The sequence below is a fragment of the Mustela nivalis genome (genome assembly GCF_964662115.1).
Source record: "Mustela nivalis genome assembly, chromosome: 6".
NCBI lineage: Eukaryota > Metazoa > Chordata > Mammalia > Carnivora > Mustelidae > Mustela > Mustela nivalis.
Genome location: NC_139025.1, coordinates 63824353 through 63842087, shown reverse-complemented (window position 1 = coordinate 63842087; position 17735 = coordinate 63824353). Strand labels below are relative to the sequence as shown.

The 17735-nt window shown below is 39.7% G+C and overlaps 1 protein-coding gene across 15 annotated transcripts in view; it reads left to right on the top strand.

Moving 5' to 3' along the window:
- The window catches only part of NPAS3 (neuronal PAS domain protein 3), an 845929-nt gene that overhangs the window by 112844 nt on the left and 715350 nt on the right, over positions 1–17735 (top strand). For 8 of the 15 annotated variants that reach the window (XM_082737849.1, XM_082737861.1, XM_082737859.1 and 5 more), the window contains exon 2: positions 719–808. The exons of the other annotated variants lie outside the window; for them this stretch is intronic. In XM_082737849.1, the coding sequence (XP_082593975.1) occupies positions 719–808 (90 nt within the window). The remainder of the gene's footprint in view (positions 1–718; positions 809–17735) is intronic. 15 annotated transcript variants of the gene reach the window in all.

Below are 17735 nucleotides of genomic sequence, written 5' to 3'. Positions count from 1 at the left end.
AAAACTCACAGCATTTTTATGTCTCCGTAATGCAGGGAGTCTCAGATGAATTTATATGCTTAAGTAATACAGATGAAAATTGTATCAGCCTTTTTCCCCTTTTTGCTTTAACTGCCAAGAAACTTGGAGCCACTGTAATCAGCTCATCTCAGGTTAACATCTAACCTGTGCTCCCGACGGTCTCGCTTGTGTTTTCATCCCTAATTGGGTTTAGTCCTGAAAGCTGTATCATATCCCTTTAGAAGTCAGTAGCATACAAACTCCATATAAATTGAGTAAAGCTGAAAATATATTAACTTTACTACGGTTTTATAGCTAATTTACAGTTGCTTGCAATCGTAATGCATGATCGAATTAATGACAATCCTGTAACAAAAACACTAATGACGTTTGTTTTTAACATTTCCTTTAGAATATAATCACGGGGATTGTAGAGTGAGTTAAGCTTTAGACCTTATGTCTTTTGTGTCTTCCACTTTTATGACTCTGAAATAACTTTTTTGCTGTTGTTCTGAGCCAAAATGATAAGTTTTCTCTGCTGCAGCTTTCTAAAAGTGGAAGTTAATGTTCTAAAATGTATGTACACATTGCAACAATGTATATAGCTCAAAAGCATAAAAAGCAAAATATATTAAATTTCAACATACTTGTTATCCTGCATTCCCATTGACTGTAGAGAACCTCTAGTCATGTCTATCTGTTTTTGATGCTTCTACAGACTAACTGCCCAGCATCCTCTGCCCAACCAATCAGAATGTAGGAAAATCTACAGATATGACGGAATCTACTGTGAATCTACCTACCAGAAGTATGTTGAAATCTTTGTGAGTCTTCCTTCTGGCTCGTGCATCAGTGCTTGTGGTTGCCAGCTATTCAAAAATATCCTTGTCTTGAAACCTTATATTTCTCTAATATAGTGGGGGAAAAAAACCAATCAACCAACCAACCAACCAAACCAAACCAAACCAAAACAACCAACAAAATTTGCCTTCACAATCCAAACCAAAAAAAAAAAAATTATTCTTTTGAAATTGTGGTCTTAAAGTTTTTAAAAATGACTATATTAAAGCTCTTAGGTAAGCTTCTTTATATTGCAATAAACAAGTACTTATATGCAAGAAAATCTCGGCAAAATACATTGCACAGGTGCTACGCATCTTAGGGATTTGAAAGGTGTGTTATGTATAAATTAGCTGTCACTTTTTTTCAATCCTGTAATGGAATGATGAGTTGTAATTTGCATAATCCTTTAAGAAGTCAAATTATACTGTCATGTAGCAGACTTAACATGCTAGCTAAGATTTCAGAGCTTTGCAGCTAATTACTATGTACCTTACAGGACAGTTAAATTGAAGTTGAGTCCTCTGCCTTTGCTGCCTTTTGCATTGTCCATTACTTAACAGAATCTGCACTGTTGGTAATGAGGTGTTGTTACTATCACTGAAGTAAACCCCCTGCTCTGGGAAGGAAAGGCATTTAATGTATCAGAGCTTGACTTGGGTTGCTTTTGCTAAGAAGGAAGTTTTTGTTTTTTTAGAACAATTGTCCAAATTGGAGTCTCCCCAAAAGGATAACGTTTATGCTTCCCAGAAAAGTTACGGAATATTGATTGAAGCAACAGTAACCTTTGATTAAAATAAGTTATTCTATAGAAACTATAAAATGAGGTAAACATAGTTCAACTGAAGGCATGAGACTCTCCAGATAGACTTTGCAAATATACTTTGGTGTGTTTTTTGTCTTCAAACTCTTCTTTTGTAGTGGAGTTCTATTATCGAAAAAACACCTTTTTCCTTAAAAATCCTTTCTGAATACAAGCTGGTGAGTTCTACTTTCATTTACTCCAACAATTGGTTGTACAGCATTTTCTTCCTTTTGTTTCCATTTTACAATCAGCAAATTCTGGAGCTGGTGAAGGCTGCTTTCTCGAAGGGACGCAAAATGGATACCAGATGGAGCTGGGACTCTTCTCTGTATCTTTGCTACTGATTTTTCTCTGGCTTTATTTAATGTTGTTCTGTTGCTTGATAGTGTTATGCTTTTCAGCAGAATTGATGTAATTATAATGCAACATTGTTACTTGTTTATTATTTTTTAAAAGGTCTCGTTATCTGTGAGTCATCCTTATTGTGGTTCTTGGTGGTCACCTTTCTGTAACTTGCTAGGGATTCTGTGGCTTTGTTGTGATTCATGGATACTTGGAAGAAGCCTTTTGCTCTATAGGAAGGGGTTCCTTTAAGGACCATCTGAAAGCGGCATTGACTGTTGACCATTCAAGTCATTGGAGACCAATGGACAACTGTTGTTCATTTGTAAATAAGCCAGTTTCATGTGTTTGAAATTACTTTCAGCTTTAGGGCGGTGGCTTGTCAGTATAAAGCCGGAGTCTAGATGAGGTCACCAGAAAATCTGTCCATAGAAAGGCTACCTTTCAAACTGCAGGTATTATCTCAAGGGCTGGCTTTTTTTTTTTTTTTTTTTCTCTCCCCCTTTAAGGATTTGTGTTATTTGTAGTCAAGGTAGACACAGTAGGCAGCACAGCTGTGACTGCCAGGGAAAGTCACTAGGGGGATATTCATAACAAGGAAATATTGGCAAATAAATGATGAAGAAGGGGAGGAAATCCCCAAGATGTTAAATTGGAGCACTGTCACTGAGATGATTAATGGTGTTGTGTATTTTAGTGAAGATGCTTATCTGGATTGTCTTGAAAATATAGTGTACATTTAATAGCACCTATAAAAAAGCATGTGGTGTATGAACACACTGAAGAGAAAAGTCCACGGATTCGGATTTTATTTTCCTGAGTGAGTACTTTCTTCAACTTAGTCTTTGGCTTCTGGCTATTAGAAAGCTGGGGTTAACGTTTGTTACATAGAAATATGTATATTTTATAGAATACTAGTCGGTATTTATGTAGCTCCCGTTCCTACGGGATTGAAAATGTTCTTGTGAAAAAGATGGGTATTTTTCCAGCGCTCTTGAGGGGTGAATGTTATCGATAATAGGGAAATGATCGCTCAGATCTGCCTAGTCTTTCTAGGTAAACGGGCAGGGTTGGTCATAGGGCTACAGTAGATGAAGGACCACACTTTCTTCCAGGATGGGGTCAATTCTCTGTCAATTTCTGGTGAAGGGGTGGTTTTCCTGGAAGGCAGTCTGGCTTTCAGTTTTAAGCTACGAATATCCTGATTCTAAGTGGGATAGCAGTCCAATTTAGTGGATCAAGTTCCAAATTTAAAAAAAAAATGGAAAAGAATCAAGAATTTTAGTGCATTGCACTTAATGAGAGTGAATTTTATCTTGTGAGGCTTTTGTTTTTGTTGTATGTGTTTGTGTAAGTGTATGTAAAATGTGTCTGTCTACATGGTGGGTCCTGAGGTAGAATGTTTCTTGCTGCATTTTACACCCATAAAAGATTGAGAGCCTTTGCAGTAGGGTCGGTATATAAGTTTATACATGTAGTAATGTATGGGTGTTATGTCATTGTGAAGATACCGTGGGTTATAAGGAAAGAAATGGCGAGGGATGAAAAGGTTGCCCTATTTGGTCTCTCCGATCAGAGCATGCTGGTGTCAACGTGCAGGGGCCCAGGAGACTCGATAGTATGCTCATCTTTCCCATTCTGTGATCCCTGACCTCATGTTAGTAACTGGAAATTGGGCAAAGTATTTGCACTATGGAAATTGGAAAATGCTGCAAATCAGGTGCCCTCCTGTCCCCAATGAGTTGTTAAATATTTACCAACACATCACTGTTTTTGATCCTCCCAACTGTAGTCCTATGATTTTATAATTGTAAATTTTCCCACATTTGAAAACATGTGGGATTTAGATGTTATTGGGAGTTATTAAATAATTTTAGTAATATTGAAAATCTAAACAACACACGAAAATACAAACTAGTTAATTCAGAATATCTACAATTTAGAATTTTAAATATAAATAAATATATAAATAACATATAAATTCTATATAAATATATAGAATTTTAAAATAATGGTAGTTATTCCAACTTCTTACATTGACTGCTTATGATATGGCCGACTTGAAACTTAAAATTGTAATTGGTGATACTTTCTTAGCAGAGGGTAGGAAGGCAGGGATTTCAAAAACACTAGCCGTATTATAAATATTTGACAAATTTTTTTATTAAGCCATCGTTTTGGGAAGTACTGAAACTTAGAGAATCTAGGCCTCTTTCTCCATTTTAAGCTGTCTTTAGGTTTGCTATAATTTCTGGGTTTTAATAAATACCTCTGTAAAATCATTGATTTTGATTGGGAGATGGCACAGTTCTTTCCATTTAAAACAATTGTAAGACAATTGTCTTTTTTTGTTTTCGACTTTCAAACATAAAAGTAAAAGCAGTGTGGAAAGTCTTAAAAAAAGGGGATGCCCCTCCATAATAATTTGGATTAACTTTAAACTTCTAAAAAAGGCCAGAAAATATTTGAGTAGGAGGAAAGGAAATCTCCATGGACCTTGATGGGATTTTACCACAAAATATGGTGGCAATCACCTGTGTGAATATGTGATCATGAGGAAAGGTAACTGGGAAGGGGTAAACCGAGCAAGGCCTTTGTAGCCTCCAAGTTTGTCACAGTTTGAGCATGTGGCTTGACACTACTGTGGTTGTATTCAAGAACAATGACCTCACTAATACTTAAAGATGGATGGGGAGACCAGAGCTTCAGTAACTCCTGCTTAGTGAACACATGCTGTGCTGCTGGAATAGTTCCTGTAGGACCCATTTGAAAAAAAGAGCTTTCACCCAGAGTTTGTTGTCTCTAAGTGTAACCAAGATTGAGAAGATGCTTGTCATGGACTAGTCAGCTGTATTCTAAAAAGGAGGGGCCATTAGCAAAATTTTGAGCATTGTGTGTTTCCTGGGTCTCTGTCCAAGCCCCGTTACCTCCATGAAATGGATACCTGGTTAGCATTTCATGCCCAGGCCTTTACCCAAGAGGATTTTTGTCCATACCCCTTCTTGCAGATCAGGTATTGCTAACTGATATTGGTGCGCTTGAGGGCCATTTGCCTTTCAATAAGCAACTCCCAGAGAAAGAATTTGAGCAGAAGTGGAGTTACTCTCCAGTGGAATAACTTCAGGCACCAAGACAGGGAGAGGAGAGAAGGATTTCAGGCTGGAAAGGGAGAGGTGATGCTTTCTTCTTTGCCTGAATGGGAGCCACCCAGAATGCGGGTGTCTGCTCAGCACAGTGTTAAGGCTGGCTTTGGTCAAGAAGCATGGGTTTGGAAATGGGCAGATTCAGACTCTGAAGCAAGAAGGCATTAAGGAGGGTGGCAGTGGTGGGGGGGGGGGCGGGTGGTGGTGGTGGTGGAGGGGTGGGGGGCAAGAAGTGGAGAATGAGTGAAGAAGAAACTCCCCAGTCTTGATCAGCTGTGTTGTGCCAGACAGAGTGCTAACCACTTGCACGTGTTCTTCCAATTAAGGAGAACAAGACAGGTTTCTTGTCAGGCAGGCTGCTGGGGGGATAGATGGTCACCTGTGCTGACGGGGAGGGAAAGGTCAAGGAGGCTCCAGCAGCAGAGCAGTGAATTCTTCTGGCTGTTTAACCTGATTGATTGATTGCAATTATGCAGCCCCCTCCCCCACCCCTACCCCACCATTGGAGTAATTTATGCCAGTACTGTTTGGATCAGTAAATAACAAAGAAGTGAGAAAAGAGAAATATACAATGAACTTCATAAAGAGCTCTAATAGAATCTGCATGTTAAACAGACATTGAACTCTGTAGCAAGAACTGCTTCAAGCCTTTCAACATCCAAATGAATTCTAATTTCCACATCATGCCTTTCAGACCTCAGCATGGTTTCTGGTGGCTTCTCCCAGTTAATTTTAGCATCACACCAATGATTTTTGCCTGTAAATGACTTGCAGTGGTAGATCTTGGTAATGTGGATGGTATATTATTTAGGGCTAATGCCAGGCCAGCTTAAAAAGGAGCTAATTTATTCATTCATTTAACAGCCGTATTTTGATCTTCACCCATGGGTCAGGTGCTGTGCATGAAGTGACTTAGAGGTGACTAAGAAAGCCTCTGGCCTGCAGAAGCCTCAAACACTGATGGGAATGGGTAATTGGGATTCTGTGTAAGAGGTAGCTCCAGTGAGGAGAGCAAACAATAGATGTGGTCCTATGAAAGGGTTATTTTTGAACAGTCGAACTGAGCCCTGCGATCTTCATGGCGGGAGAGATTTTGATTTGGGGGAAGAGGTGCTTGAGGAAGTGATGAGAGCCAAAAGACCAGTATTTCTGGCATAGCAAATTGCATATGGTATAGGTCAGGTGTGGACAGCAGGATAAGGGTGATAGGACTTTAGGTTGGAGGAGAAGGGGAAATTGGAGGACCACCATCCTGGGAGAGAGCCCTGGAGGAGCTTTTAGGAAAGGAAGAATGTGTCTGCAAGTTCACTCAGGCTCTCCTGTTTGTTAGGAAACTCCTTTCTTTAGCTTGTCTTGGAGGTGGTTCAGTCATGCAGTGTTCTGAATTTGAAATGATTTTTGACTTAGAAATCTCTTGCAGGACTCCAACAGTAGGAAATCCAGTTTGGGACCTGTCTATAAGTTCACTGCTCTTCCCATCTTGAGGTACTCCATATTTGCCTTTCTTCCTCCCAGACTACTTGGAACTCAAGAGAAACTAATGGCGGAGAACAAAAATGGGCAGGCCCAGAGGCATGATTTAAAATGAAAGAATATTAATTGGCTTTACCCGAGTGTGTATTTTCATGATGAGAGAAGTATCTGCCTCGATTTTTGAAACTAATTGGCTACGGACACACCTGCAGTATGTAGTTCTCAAGAACTCTCTAGAAACTTGAGAAGAAAAGGCAAAGGTCAAAGTGAGAGGAATAGAGCAACAATGAACCTTTTGTAGGCATGTTGTGGAACTACAGTGTTCAAGATCATTAATGGTGGTTTCAGACAGGGAGACTAATGTGCGTGTGCCCAGATCTTAAAAATAATACAGCACACTTAAACTATAATTTTAGTAAGTGCTCACCTTAAGAACCGCTTGTCCTGTGCGTTGATGGGTGTCCCATGTAGGTGTGTCTTGACTGAATTTTTGGACTTAATTTATGCATCAGAATAAAAGAATTACGCTTTTAATCTTTGTGAACAACGTATTTTAAGAGACCCACAAATCCACCCAATAGCATTTCATCACTGCTAGAGGTAGCTGAACCTCCTGGAAATGGATCTGAGTTTGATCCTTGCCCCATAATGATTAGATCTAGGATGGTGGTTAAGTTACTTAACTCTAACGATTGCTTCTGTTTTCTCACTTCTGATATGGGGGTAATAATGAAAATGATATCATAGCTGTTTGGAGAACCAGTGGGCTAATGCCTTGACATTTTTAAAAAAATCTTGACAAGAAGCTTAGGTTCTAGGTATGATTATTATCACCATTTTACAAATAACAGGGTTTTAGAGAGCTAGAACAACTCACTCGAGGTAAGAAGTTAGGGTCAGTGTCACCAAACTGTTGCTCACTGGCCAACAGCTGCTTTCCCATCCCCTTACCTGTTCTCGTAAATTAAGTTTTAAGGGAACACAACCATACCTGTCCACTTACACACTGTCTGTGACTGCGTTTGTGTTACGGTGGCAGAGCTGAGTAGTGCTGACAGAGACCATATGGTCCCCCAAGTCTCAAATGTTTACTCTGTGGCCCTTTACAGAAAGTTTGACCCCTGCATTAAACCTCAGTCTGTTTGAGTTAGAGCCTGAGGCCCCCACCACAAATACTCACTGTGATGCTTGGCATATAATAAGCACCCACTGAATGAGTACCGCTTTGTTCCTTCTCTAACTTAAGGTACAACTGCTCACATCCAAGAACTCGTGTCTGCAAAATGGAAATAATAAACATTGAGCTTCCAGTAGGATAAGCCATTATGGCTATGGAAATCCTGAATTCCTAAAGGAACCATCCTGAATTCTGTCTTCTATCTGTCGTTTATTACTAGGCTTCATATGATACAAATGTGAGAAAAATTTTCCATCTTCCTAGTGATCAAAGTACAGTACATCATTACAGGGAATAATTGTGAATATTCAGTGAATATTCAGAATCTGGTAAATTAAGCTCCTCCAACAAAAACTTCATATTCTTTGGAAATTAAAGAAAATAAAATCTTCCTTGTGAAAAATAAAAATAGTGTGGAATTTCCACTTACGTTTTGAACAATAGATGATAATATATAAGCAGTATGCTTACAATAGGAAAAAAATGCAATAGGATTTCTCTTTTAACTGAAAGATTGATAGCTTACAGATTTTATAGACTTTTAAAAGATTTTAGAGATTTATAATACTTTTCCCAGTAGTCTTCCCAACAAGGAAGGGATGAGATTATGGTTTCAATTTGACCCTGCAGAGAACTTGTATTTCCATTCAAAGGTCTGTTACTGATCTTTGGGAACTCCCTGTCCTCTGCTTAGTAAATGGCCTCAGGTTTGGCTTTTGTTACTTTGGAGTTAAGGAGCACATTGTGTGTCTCATCGACTTGTATTGAGGGGAATGATCTGGGAATTTCCTTTGACTAAGCCCAGTGCCATGGCTCGGCTGGTGAGGGGTGGGTTCTTACATCTGTTCTTTTTTTTTCTTGGAATAGCTGTATATTCTCTTTTTGCTTAAGCTGTAGGACACTTTCATTCTGGAGCATTTGGAAAATGCAGAGAAGCATAGAAGAAAATATGAATGTCTTTCCTAATGGTACCACCCATAGTTGGCCACGAATCACAGCTTGGTGTTTATCATTGTATAGAACTGTGTTGATAGGCATGTCGACTTTGACAGAAAGGTATCTACATGTATAGGCATGTTCTTGTGGATACATCCTGAAGTTATCTCAGCTGGGAAACCTCTGGGGCCAAGTGTTCTAACTTGTATACAAGCAGCTTATTTAAGGGAAGTTGGAAGCTGTATGGTCCTCTTCTATCTGGAAACCATGTTTCACAGAGATTTCCTTTCATGACCTTTTTTTCCCCCCTGTTTGTATCTCCTTTCTCAACTTTTTGTCACTTTCTTTTTGAAGGAATTTAAATTCTTGTGCTTTGAAAAAGCAAAACAAATAAAACAACAAAATATGAGAACTCCAGCAAGAACCAGTGATATTAGCGGCATTACTGATGGCGATTTTCAGCAGAAAAATCTTCCCTACCCTCAATTTTTTTTAATCTAGTACTTCATTCTTTAGAAAGAGTTCTGAAAGAAGATAAAGCTAAGGGTGCGAAGGGTGTGGTGGGTGCTAGTAGCAGAGCTTTTTAGGATCAGATCATGTATATCTATAAGAAGATAAGTAACTGCTGGATGATTCCATGGAGTTTTCTGGTCACTTTCCAGACTCTCAGATGACATGTTTGCTGCATCATGTTTTTAAAAGAAAAAAAAAAATTTTTTTTTTTTTTCTCCTCTCTTACAGGGAGGAGGAAGGAGGGAGCAGAGCCAGGCCTGGGCAGGTGCATGTGCTCAGGTGTGAGAGAGGAAGTGAAAGGAAGGAGAAAGGGGAAGTGGGAAAGGGAGGCAGGCTGACAGCAGACCTGAGAGGGAACTGCTACATCATTCTTGAGGTTGCTTATAAAGCGAATTCTACTTACTGCATTCAGTACTGAGCTATTTTGATCTAGTTTTTAAAGCAGACTGAAGTCTGGGTCCTGGGAGGATTTTGGTTCAATGGCCAGCATGTAAGGAAAGCATTCTTGGGTGATTTTTCCCGTGTCAAACTTGAGACCTTTGTGATTCACTGAGCAGTGTGAGGGCTCTTTGGAATTGACTACTCAAGATTTATGTGATTAAATAGATGATCCCTGCATTTTATTTAAAACCTAATTGCCCTTCCCCTCGGCCCAGTTCTGAAGGATCTCTACAATGAAGACTAAATGCAGTAGTATTTATATATCAGATTATGTAGCAAGCCTCACTCTTTGGCTTTTCTTAGTAGGTACCAATGAGGAGAGCCTGGTTTCTTGCATAGCAGCTGCCCTCACTTGCAGTTCAGTTCAATCAACACAAGATTTTATAACTGTGTCATTTTCTTGACTGTTGCACTTCAGGGGTGCTCTGAGAGAATCTGAGCCAATTGCATGCCTTGACCTTGAAACCAGGGACTACATGGTGGTCTTGATGATTCTCCTCTTCCACTCAACTCCACTAACAAAACTGTTCTTGGAGTGAAATTGAATCTCTATGGCACAGTCAGACATGGAGCCTCCTGTCTTGTAGGTTTTAGACACCACCAGCTGGATTTCTTGATGAAGAAGACATTTGCAGTAATTATGGGGAGGTCTTTGCTCAGTTCCAGGAAAGGAGTATGCTTTCTAGGGACTACCTAACTTCTTGATGGCCTGAAAGAAGAATACAAGCAACAGCTCTGATTCTCCTCCCCCTGGAGAAATCCATCAGATCTCCGAAGTCTCGACTTAATAACAAAAAAAGTAGTGATATTCATGTCACCGTGTTTTTAAAAGGAGAGGTTTGGAGACCTATCCAGTGGGGAGGATGGTAGAGGGTAGGGGGATTTTTTGAGCTCTTGTAAAATTGATGATAAACAGATTCATTTGATGGAAAGATCGTTTACCCTCTTTTCTGAATTCTGCCTTTAAACTCTAGTAACAAATTTATGAGACTGGTATGAATAAAAAAAGGTGATCTTTTTTTTTTTTAATTTAGTGTAATTGTGAAATGTCTTGGGGAAGGGAAGACTAGAAAACTAAAATTCTGGACCAACGGATTTTTTTTTTTTTTAAGATTTTATTTATCCATTTGACAGACAGAGATCACGAGTAGGCAGAGAGGCAGGCAGAGAGAGAGGAAGGGAAGCAAGCTCCCCGCTGAGCAGAGAGCCCCATGCGGGGCTCGATCCCAGGATCCTGGGATCATGACCTGAGCTGAAGGCAGAGGCTTTAACCCACTGAGCCACCCAGGTGCCCCTGGACCAACGGATTTTAAGTAGAATACATTTTTACAAGAATCTCGTGGCAAGTTTGGTTTACTTGTACCACATACACCTTTATTGGCTCTCTTTAGGGAAGTTTGCCAGACACAAATGACAGCTGTGATATAGAATGTCCTCAACTTGAGGCTCTGGGCTGTGGGGAGAAGAGAAAATAAATGCAGCTGCATGTATTCTTTCATTCACAGGAAATACTCACGGATGCCAGGGTCTTCCATTGTGAGGCAAAATTCATCCTTCTGGGGGCAGCAGAAGTTGACAGTGAAGTTGTGGTTGAGTTTCACCATTCCTGCTTCTCTGTTGTCTGGTTTTCCCATATGCAGCAAGAAGAGGCTGAAATCATCAGAGAAGTAACCTATTCCAACTATGGTGTTCTGTGATCTCTAGACATCATTGTAATTGATTCCCACATCGATGTTTGAAATAAATAGGTCATATACTTACTTGGTACTCAAGAAAATGAAGGCTTGGAGGTGAGGCGGGTTGTTCAGCTTACGCAGCGAATGCTTAATCTGACTCTTTATGGCAGATCCATTCATGTCCGCGTGGCCCAGCAGTTCATTCACTTTCAGTTGGATGACGTGGCCTGGTTGGAGCAGGATACTTGACATAGGAAACACTCACCTTCTGTTCAAGGGTAGTCTCTTGAAATCTAGTTCTGTAAAAGAATAAGAACCTAAGGAACTTAAAGCCTTAGCTATAGAAGAGGGTATGTTTGTTGTATTTGAATACTAGTTGTTGAATGTCCTTTGTATGCACTGCTGTGTGTCCTCCAGTATGGGGGCAACTAGGTCTGCCCTTCAGAAATTTCATCTGTTCTTACTCTGCAGTTAGTGAATCTCCAGTTTTTAATCTTCAGTCCTACCTCTTTGCCAACTTGAGTTTTAGACTTCTACACTAGGTTTAGAAGGTTTCTGCCTGTGATTTGCTTGACGTGGACTTCTATGTGTAATGACCCACACAGTTGCAAACACTTCTGTAGACACTGCCAATGAATCCTTATAGCAACCCAGTGAACTGTGTTTTATCTCAGGTTTTTTTTTTTGTTTGTTTGTTTTTGTCTTTTTTTTTTTTTTTCATAGAAAACAAACCCCAAGCCAAAAAAAATAAAAATTCTTTTGAATCCGAGAGGTTAAGAAATGTGAACACTCTCACACAGCTACCACATGGCGTGGCTGGCTTGCAGAGAGCGACCTTCCTCCTCTCCCCATTTGGGGAGACCAGCTGCATGGTCCCTCCATGGTCCCTCCAGGACCATGCAGCTGTGCCCCCCAACAGAGCTCTGTATCTTCCTTAGAATGGGCTTCTCCTCCCTGTACTTGTTTTGCTTTATCTTCATTTTGGTAGTCATTCAGGCTTGCTCTTGGACTGTTCTTCCATTTTTCCTCTCCTGTATCCAGTAGCCTGTTAGTCGTATGATTTCTTGTGGAAAGAAACTTGTCTCTTGTTCCCATCCCCTTGATGTAAATTATTATTTCATCCCTAGTTTGTTGCAGTCTCCTGTTAAGTCTTATCTCCTATCTCCTTCAATTGAAGTTAAAAGCTAGAGTCTAGTGTAGACAAAATACCATGCAAGGGAAAGCAAAAATACCTTTTCTGGGATCCCCTATAGTTAAAACAGATTAAAATCCTGTTTCTAACATAGTTCCCTGCTCAAAGTCCTCAATGGTTCAGTCTTACCATATGGGGTCTATAGCCTTAGCTTAGTATTTAAGATCCACTGGTCTTGATCTAGTTTGGCCTCCACCTCCCCAACAAAAATACCTCTCAACAGAAACTCTCTCTGCTCTTATCTATGAACTGTATCCATGGAGTCTTACTAGGTACAACACACACACACACACACACACACACACACACACACACACTCTCACACTGTGTTTTAGCTTTATCCCAGTGGTTTCTTTCTTCTCTTAATTCAACATATTTATGGGGTACCTTCTATAATCAGGAACTAATGTGGGAGATATAGAGTGAACTAAGACTAGGGTCTCTGTCCTGCTAGTCAGAGGGCATTGGAGACTGATAGTAAATAGCGAAAGTTATAAAGCGATCACGTGATCTGATCTATTCAGTTGTAGTCAGTGCTGTAGAACAAACATTGAGAAGGTTAAGAAGGAATTAGGAGTACTGGGTGAAGATGGTTCAGTTATGGTTTCAAGGAGGTGCAGCCCCATTTGAAAAGCTGATATTTGAGACTCCTAGGAATTGAGGGAGTTAGGTCTCCAGAAAGCTCTGGGGAAAAAATACTCCAGGTGGACTGAGCCCTCACCATAAAGGCCCCGCAGCTGAGGAGGTTTCATCACTTTGGAATAATGTGGGGAGACTGGTGCAGTGGGTCTGGAACAGCAAGGACTACAGCTGGAGGCAAGTGAGAGAGGGAATAGGGGGCCAGCACACAGGAATCTGGCAGACAGAGTAAGGTTTTTGGCCTTTACTCGACCTGACATGGCTTCTTGGGAGGATTTTTGTCTTGAAGAGTAATGAGATCTGGCTGCTAGCTGAGTCCATGCTTCAGGCAGCTATGGTGGAAACAGGGAGTCTAGTTCAGAGACTGTTATTTTCATCAAAGGGGTTGATGTAGAAGGTATGGAAGTAGAGATGGTGAGAAGAATTTGGAATCTGACCTATTCTGAAAGAAGAGCTGGCAGGATTTCTTGATGGAGTGGATTGAGAGGGGGATATACAGAGAGAAGAAAGTCAATATTGAATCCAAGATTCAGTTCCAATGCATCATTTACTCTGGATCACACATTTGGTGACATTCAATTGTATATATGCAAATAAATACCTTTTAGGAATTCTTAAATTGAAAGAAGAGGCAGGTCATGAGCTTATAAGTGAAAGGATAAAAGATTACATGACTGTGGATGGATATCTTAATAAGATTGCAAGTTCCTTTAGGATACTGATTCATTGATCAATCCACAGACCTTTCTAAGGTACTTCTTAAAGGCCAGTGTTCATCTTATTTTGTTTGGCCATCTTCAGTGCAGTGGACAGGAACACAGGCTTCAATGGACACTGAGGAATTCAAACCCTACTTAAGTCATTTATTTGCTGGGTGATCTTGAACAAGTTATGTAGGTTCTCTGTTCTCTGTTTTTGTGATCTGTGGATTGAGAATCTCTCTTCTAGGGTTTACTATGAGAGTAAATGAACGAACACAGTGTAAGGTACTTACAACAATGCCTGACACATACTAAGTGTTCAGATAGTGTTCATCATTCCTAAATAAGTGTTGAGGAAAAGGAGTTAAAAGAGGATTAACATTTGGAGTGACTTTCCTTCCTTAAACTCCTGTGTTCAAAACCTGCCAAGTTGCAAGGATAATAAATGCAAATAATAAGGCCTCATAGTAAGTCCTGCTTTCTAGCTGATGGTTAAAAATAACAGAATTGCATTATGATCGGTCTGATACCTGCCTCTCTTTAGAGGTGGACAAGGAGGCTGGTCAGCATCCCCTCTGGGTACATTTGATTGACAGGCTGGCAAACAGTATTTAAATACCTAACACATAAAAAGATCAATGTTTTCTTATTATTTTGTAGCTTAAAATGTTGAATGTGTATTAAAATGAGAAAAATAATTTTCAGGATAGATATGCCTTTCCTAGTACATAAAAGCAAGGAGATCACATCAAGAAGGGAATATTATTTTTTTGCCCCAATACAGGAAATTACTATTTTTCCCTCCATGTTTATATTTTGATACCTAATATCTCCCCCCCCTTTTTTTTTCTTTTCCTTTCCTTTCCTTTTCTTCTTATTTATTTTTTCATTTCTTATGTCATGGTCTTCCTTTCATCCCTCTTATTATCAGCAACTAATTGGACCTCCCAATCCGGGAAGCAGCAGTGTGTTGCTGCTATGGGCGCCATGGATATCTTTAGTGTCAGAGGTGGGTTGAAGAGCAGCTTAATGCTGCTTTCTGTTGTGCCTGGTACTTCAGCGAGGCCCTCGGGTTCTGTTTGAGCTCCGTATTGCTGATCCCATTCTATACATTCTAGATGGTAATGTAGACAGTGGCTGTCAATGAGTAACAGGTAAATATTGAACAGGGAAGCCCTTTTGATTAACTTTGTGGATCATTATTTGAAAGTAGCTTGCAGTCCGAACAGCTCCATCACTCACGGTCATAGCGCGTGGCATGGGGGCCAGAGCATCAGGCTGTTGGTTGGAAAGCTGAGGCTGCGTTCTTGGTCCTGTCCCTAGTCCTGCATTTGTGCAGTGCTGGGCTGGTTGCAACCACCCAGTAAGCTAAATGGCGATGATTTGGCACAACAGGAATGCAGACTATTTAGGATGAGAAAGCACAAAGAATGGTCAAGAGGGTTTTATGCTCTGTGGGCCTGAATATGTTAAAGCATATTGATAATTTTTTGAACTTAACTTGAATTTTTAAAATCTTTTATACAGATCCAGAAATTATCTAATAGGGAACCTAGACAGTTAAGGCAGACTGACAGTGAATTTTTTATCGTACTGGTTTGTGCTAAAAAGAAGTAATTTCAGCATTGATCTACTTCTTGAATTTCCGTTTATACCATCTTATGGGCAAAACTGTTCCCATTACACACATACTCAGAAGGGGGTTCTAGGGTCAGTTTTTGGTTAAGAGACTCTGATCCACTGTTGATCCTCATGGTATGTTAATGGTTTATCAGAAATTCAAATAATGTCATTATAATGACTAGTACTCTTGAGCTCTTATCCAAGAATATTCATGGCACTCGGTCAAAAGACCTAGATAAGACACCTGGTCCCAAGCACTTCTAGGTCAACACCAACATGGTCATTAAAAGATACAGACAGACTACAGTGAATTCCTTCACCTGTCACCAGGGTGGTCAAACAGGCCATTCGAAAATACTTTCATAAGGTTACCATTTTCTAGTAAATCTTTCTGTTGAGTCTTTTAATTATGTCCAGCTATAGAAATATTCAAGAAAGTAAGTGCAGTAATTAAGATAATTAAGATCACTAATAGCAGCAATGCAAACCTATCTCCTTTTTACCCTGATATTAGAGCAATAGTAAAAAGGTAGGCATTTTATGACATTTTAAATGTATAATGCAGCATTTTAAATTTGCTTCATTAAGTGGATTAATGCCACTGTTACTTGCTATTGAACATGTATGAACCAAAAAAGTGACAAAACCTCCATAAACTAAAAGAAAATTTTATTCTGAAAGTCACTTGGATAAGGAGTACAATATACAGTAGGAATGCTAACTAGAACTGAAAACTGCAGGGTTCTATCCCCTTTCTGAGGAAGGGATTCTACGTTGGCATTACTTTTAAAAAGTGTGTTTCGATTCTGGTTTTAAATCCTGGAAAATATTAATATATTTTTGCTTTAACTGTAATGTTCCAGACTGGTTGATGGGAACCCCTCTGCCCTCCCACCTCCCAACCTGTGGCCCAGAAAGGGAAAGAACTTAAAATTTCATGGAGAAAATAACCTCAACTAGGCAAGTAGTATTTGAAAATAATGTGTCAGAAATCTTGTATCGTATTTTGAAATCTAAATAAACCTATCATGTACATGTAGAATAAGTGAAAAATCCAACTTAACAAATATGACATTTCTTTGCACTAGAAATACACTGAATGCTTGTGTTGTTTCAAGGGCAGCAACAGGCCACTGTATTGGTCTCTGCCTCCAGGGGAGCCAGGATCTAATTTGGTTTGGGTTCTAAGTGAACATGTGTTAGGTGGTCCCATCCTAACCCTCACCACAAAACTAGAAAATTATTTGATAGAAATCTTTGTTTAGAACTGAAATAGCAGGGGATGCTGTGGGTCAAGGTAAAATTGGCAGGGCCATGTGGAAATGTGTGTGCATGGCGTGGTTCTCCAGCACAGCCGGTACTTTTAGGCCTTTGGTGGCTTGAAATTCTAGGCAGTGAATTCGACATTTAGTCTTTCTCCATATGGGACAGGAAATTTGGCGCACAGAATTCTATTGTGTAGACTAGTGACCCATACTATGATTGGTATTTTGGTTCTAAGAGAATACATAACAGGAAAAACATATATACATGTCTTTTAATATGAAAAATTTCCTAATTTCTGCAACTTAAAAAGAGTTCAGTGTTTATACTCCAGTAGGAGATAGAATTAATTAGATGAGGATTACCTAAATGATGGTGACCTCTTTACTGGCTTTTAAGAATCCGTTTTAGTTATTAGACAACTTGGTAATGTTTGGGGAAAATGGAATCTATTGGGCTAGGATGTGGTGGTTTTGAAAGTTACTTGGTTCCATCCAGGAACAAATACTCTTTATGTGAGAAACTATAGATGTTTCTTAATCTCAAGGAAGTTTCAGGCCAGCAGGGAAACTCAGGTAACAATTTACTGATCTGATAAATAATTACTGAATACCTACTAAGTGACAGGCATTGCTCTAGATCCTGGAGATGCCTGTGGTAAATAGGACATCAGAAGATGCTATGCCATGGAGTTTATTCTCTCTCCTTGGTAGAGGACAGACAATATGAAGATGCATATGCAAAATTAAAAGGTAGTTCTCTGTAGTATGAACGAACTTAAATCAGGGCAAGGAGACAGGGTATGATTAAGTGCTTTTGTTAGCAATGAGGGCATGTTAAGTACCTTCAGAATGACGTAAATGTCTCTTTTCTCGGCAAGTACAGACAAGCAAGTCCATTTATGGCTGTAGAGAACTGGGGAACTCTTGTTGGGGAAGAGGGATCTTAAGCTGGCCTTTGATGGAGGGGAA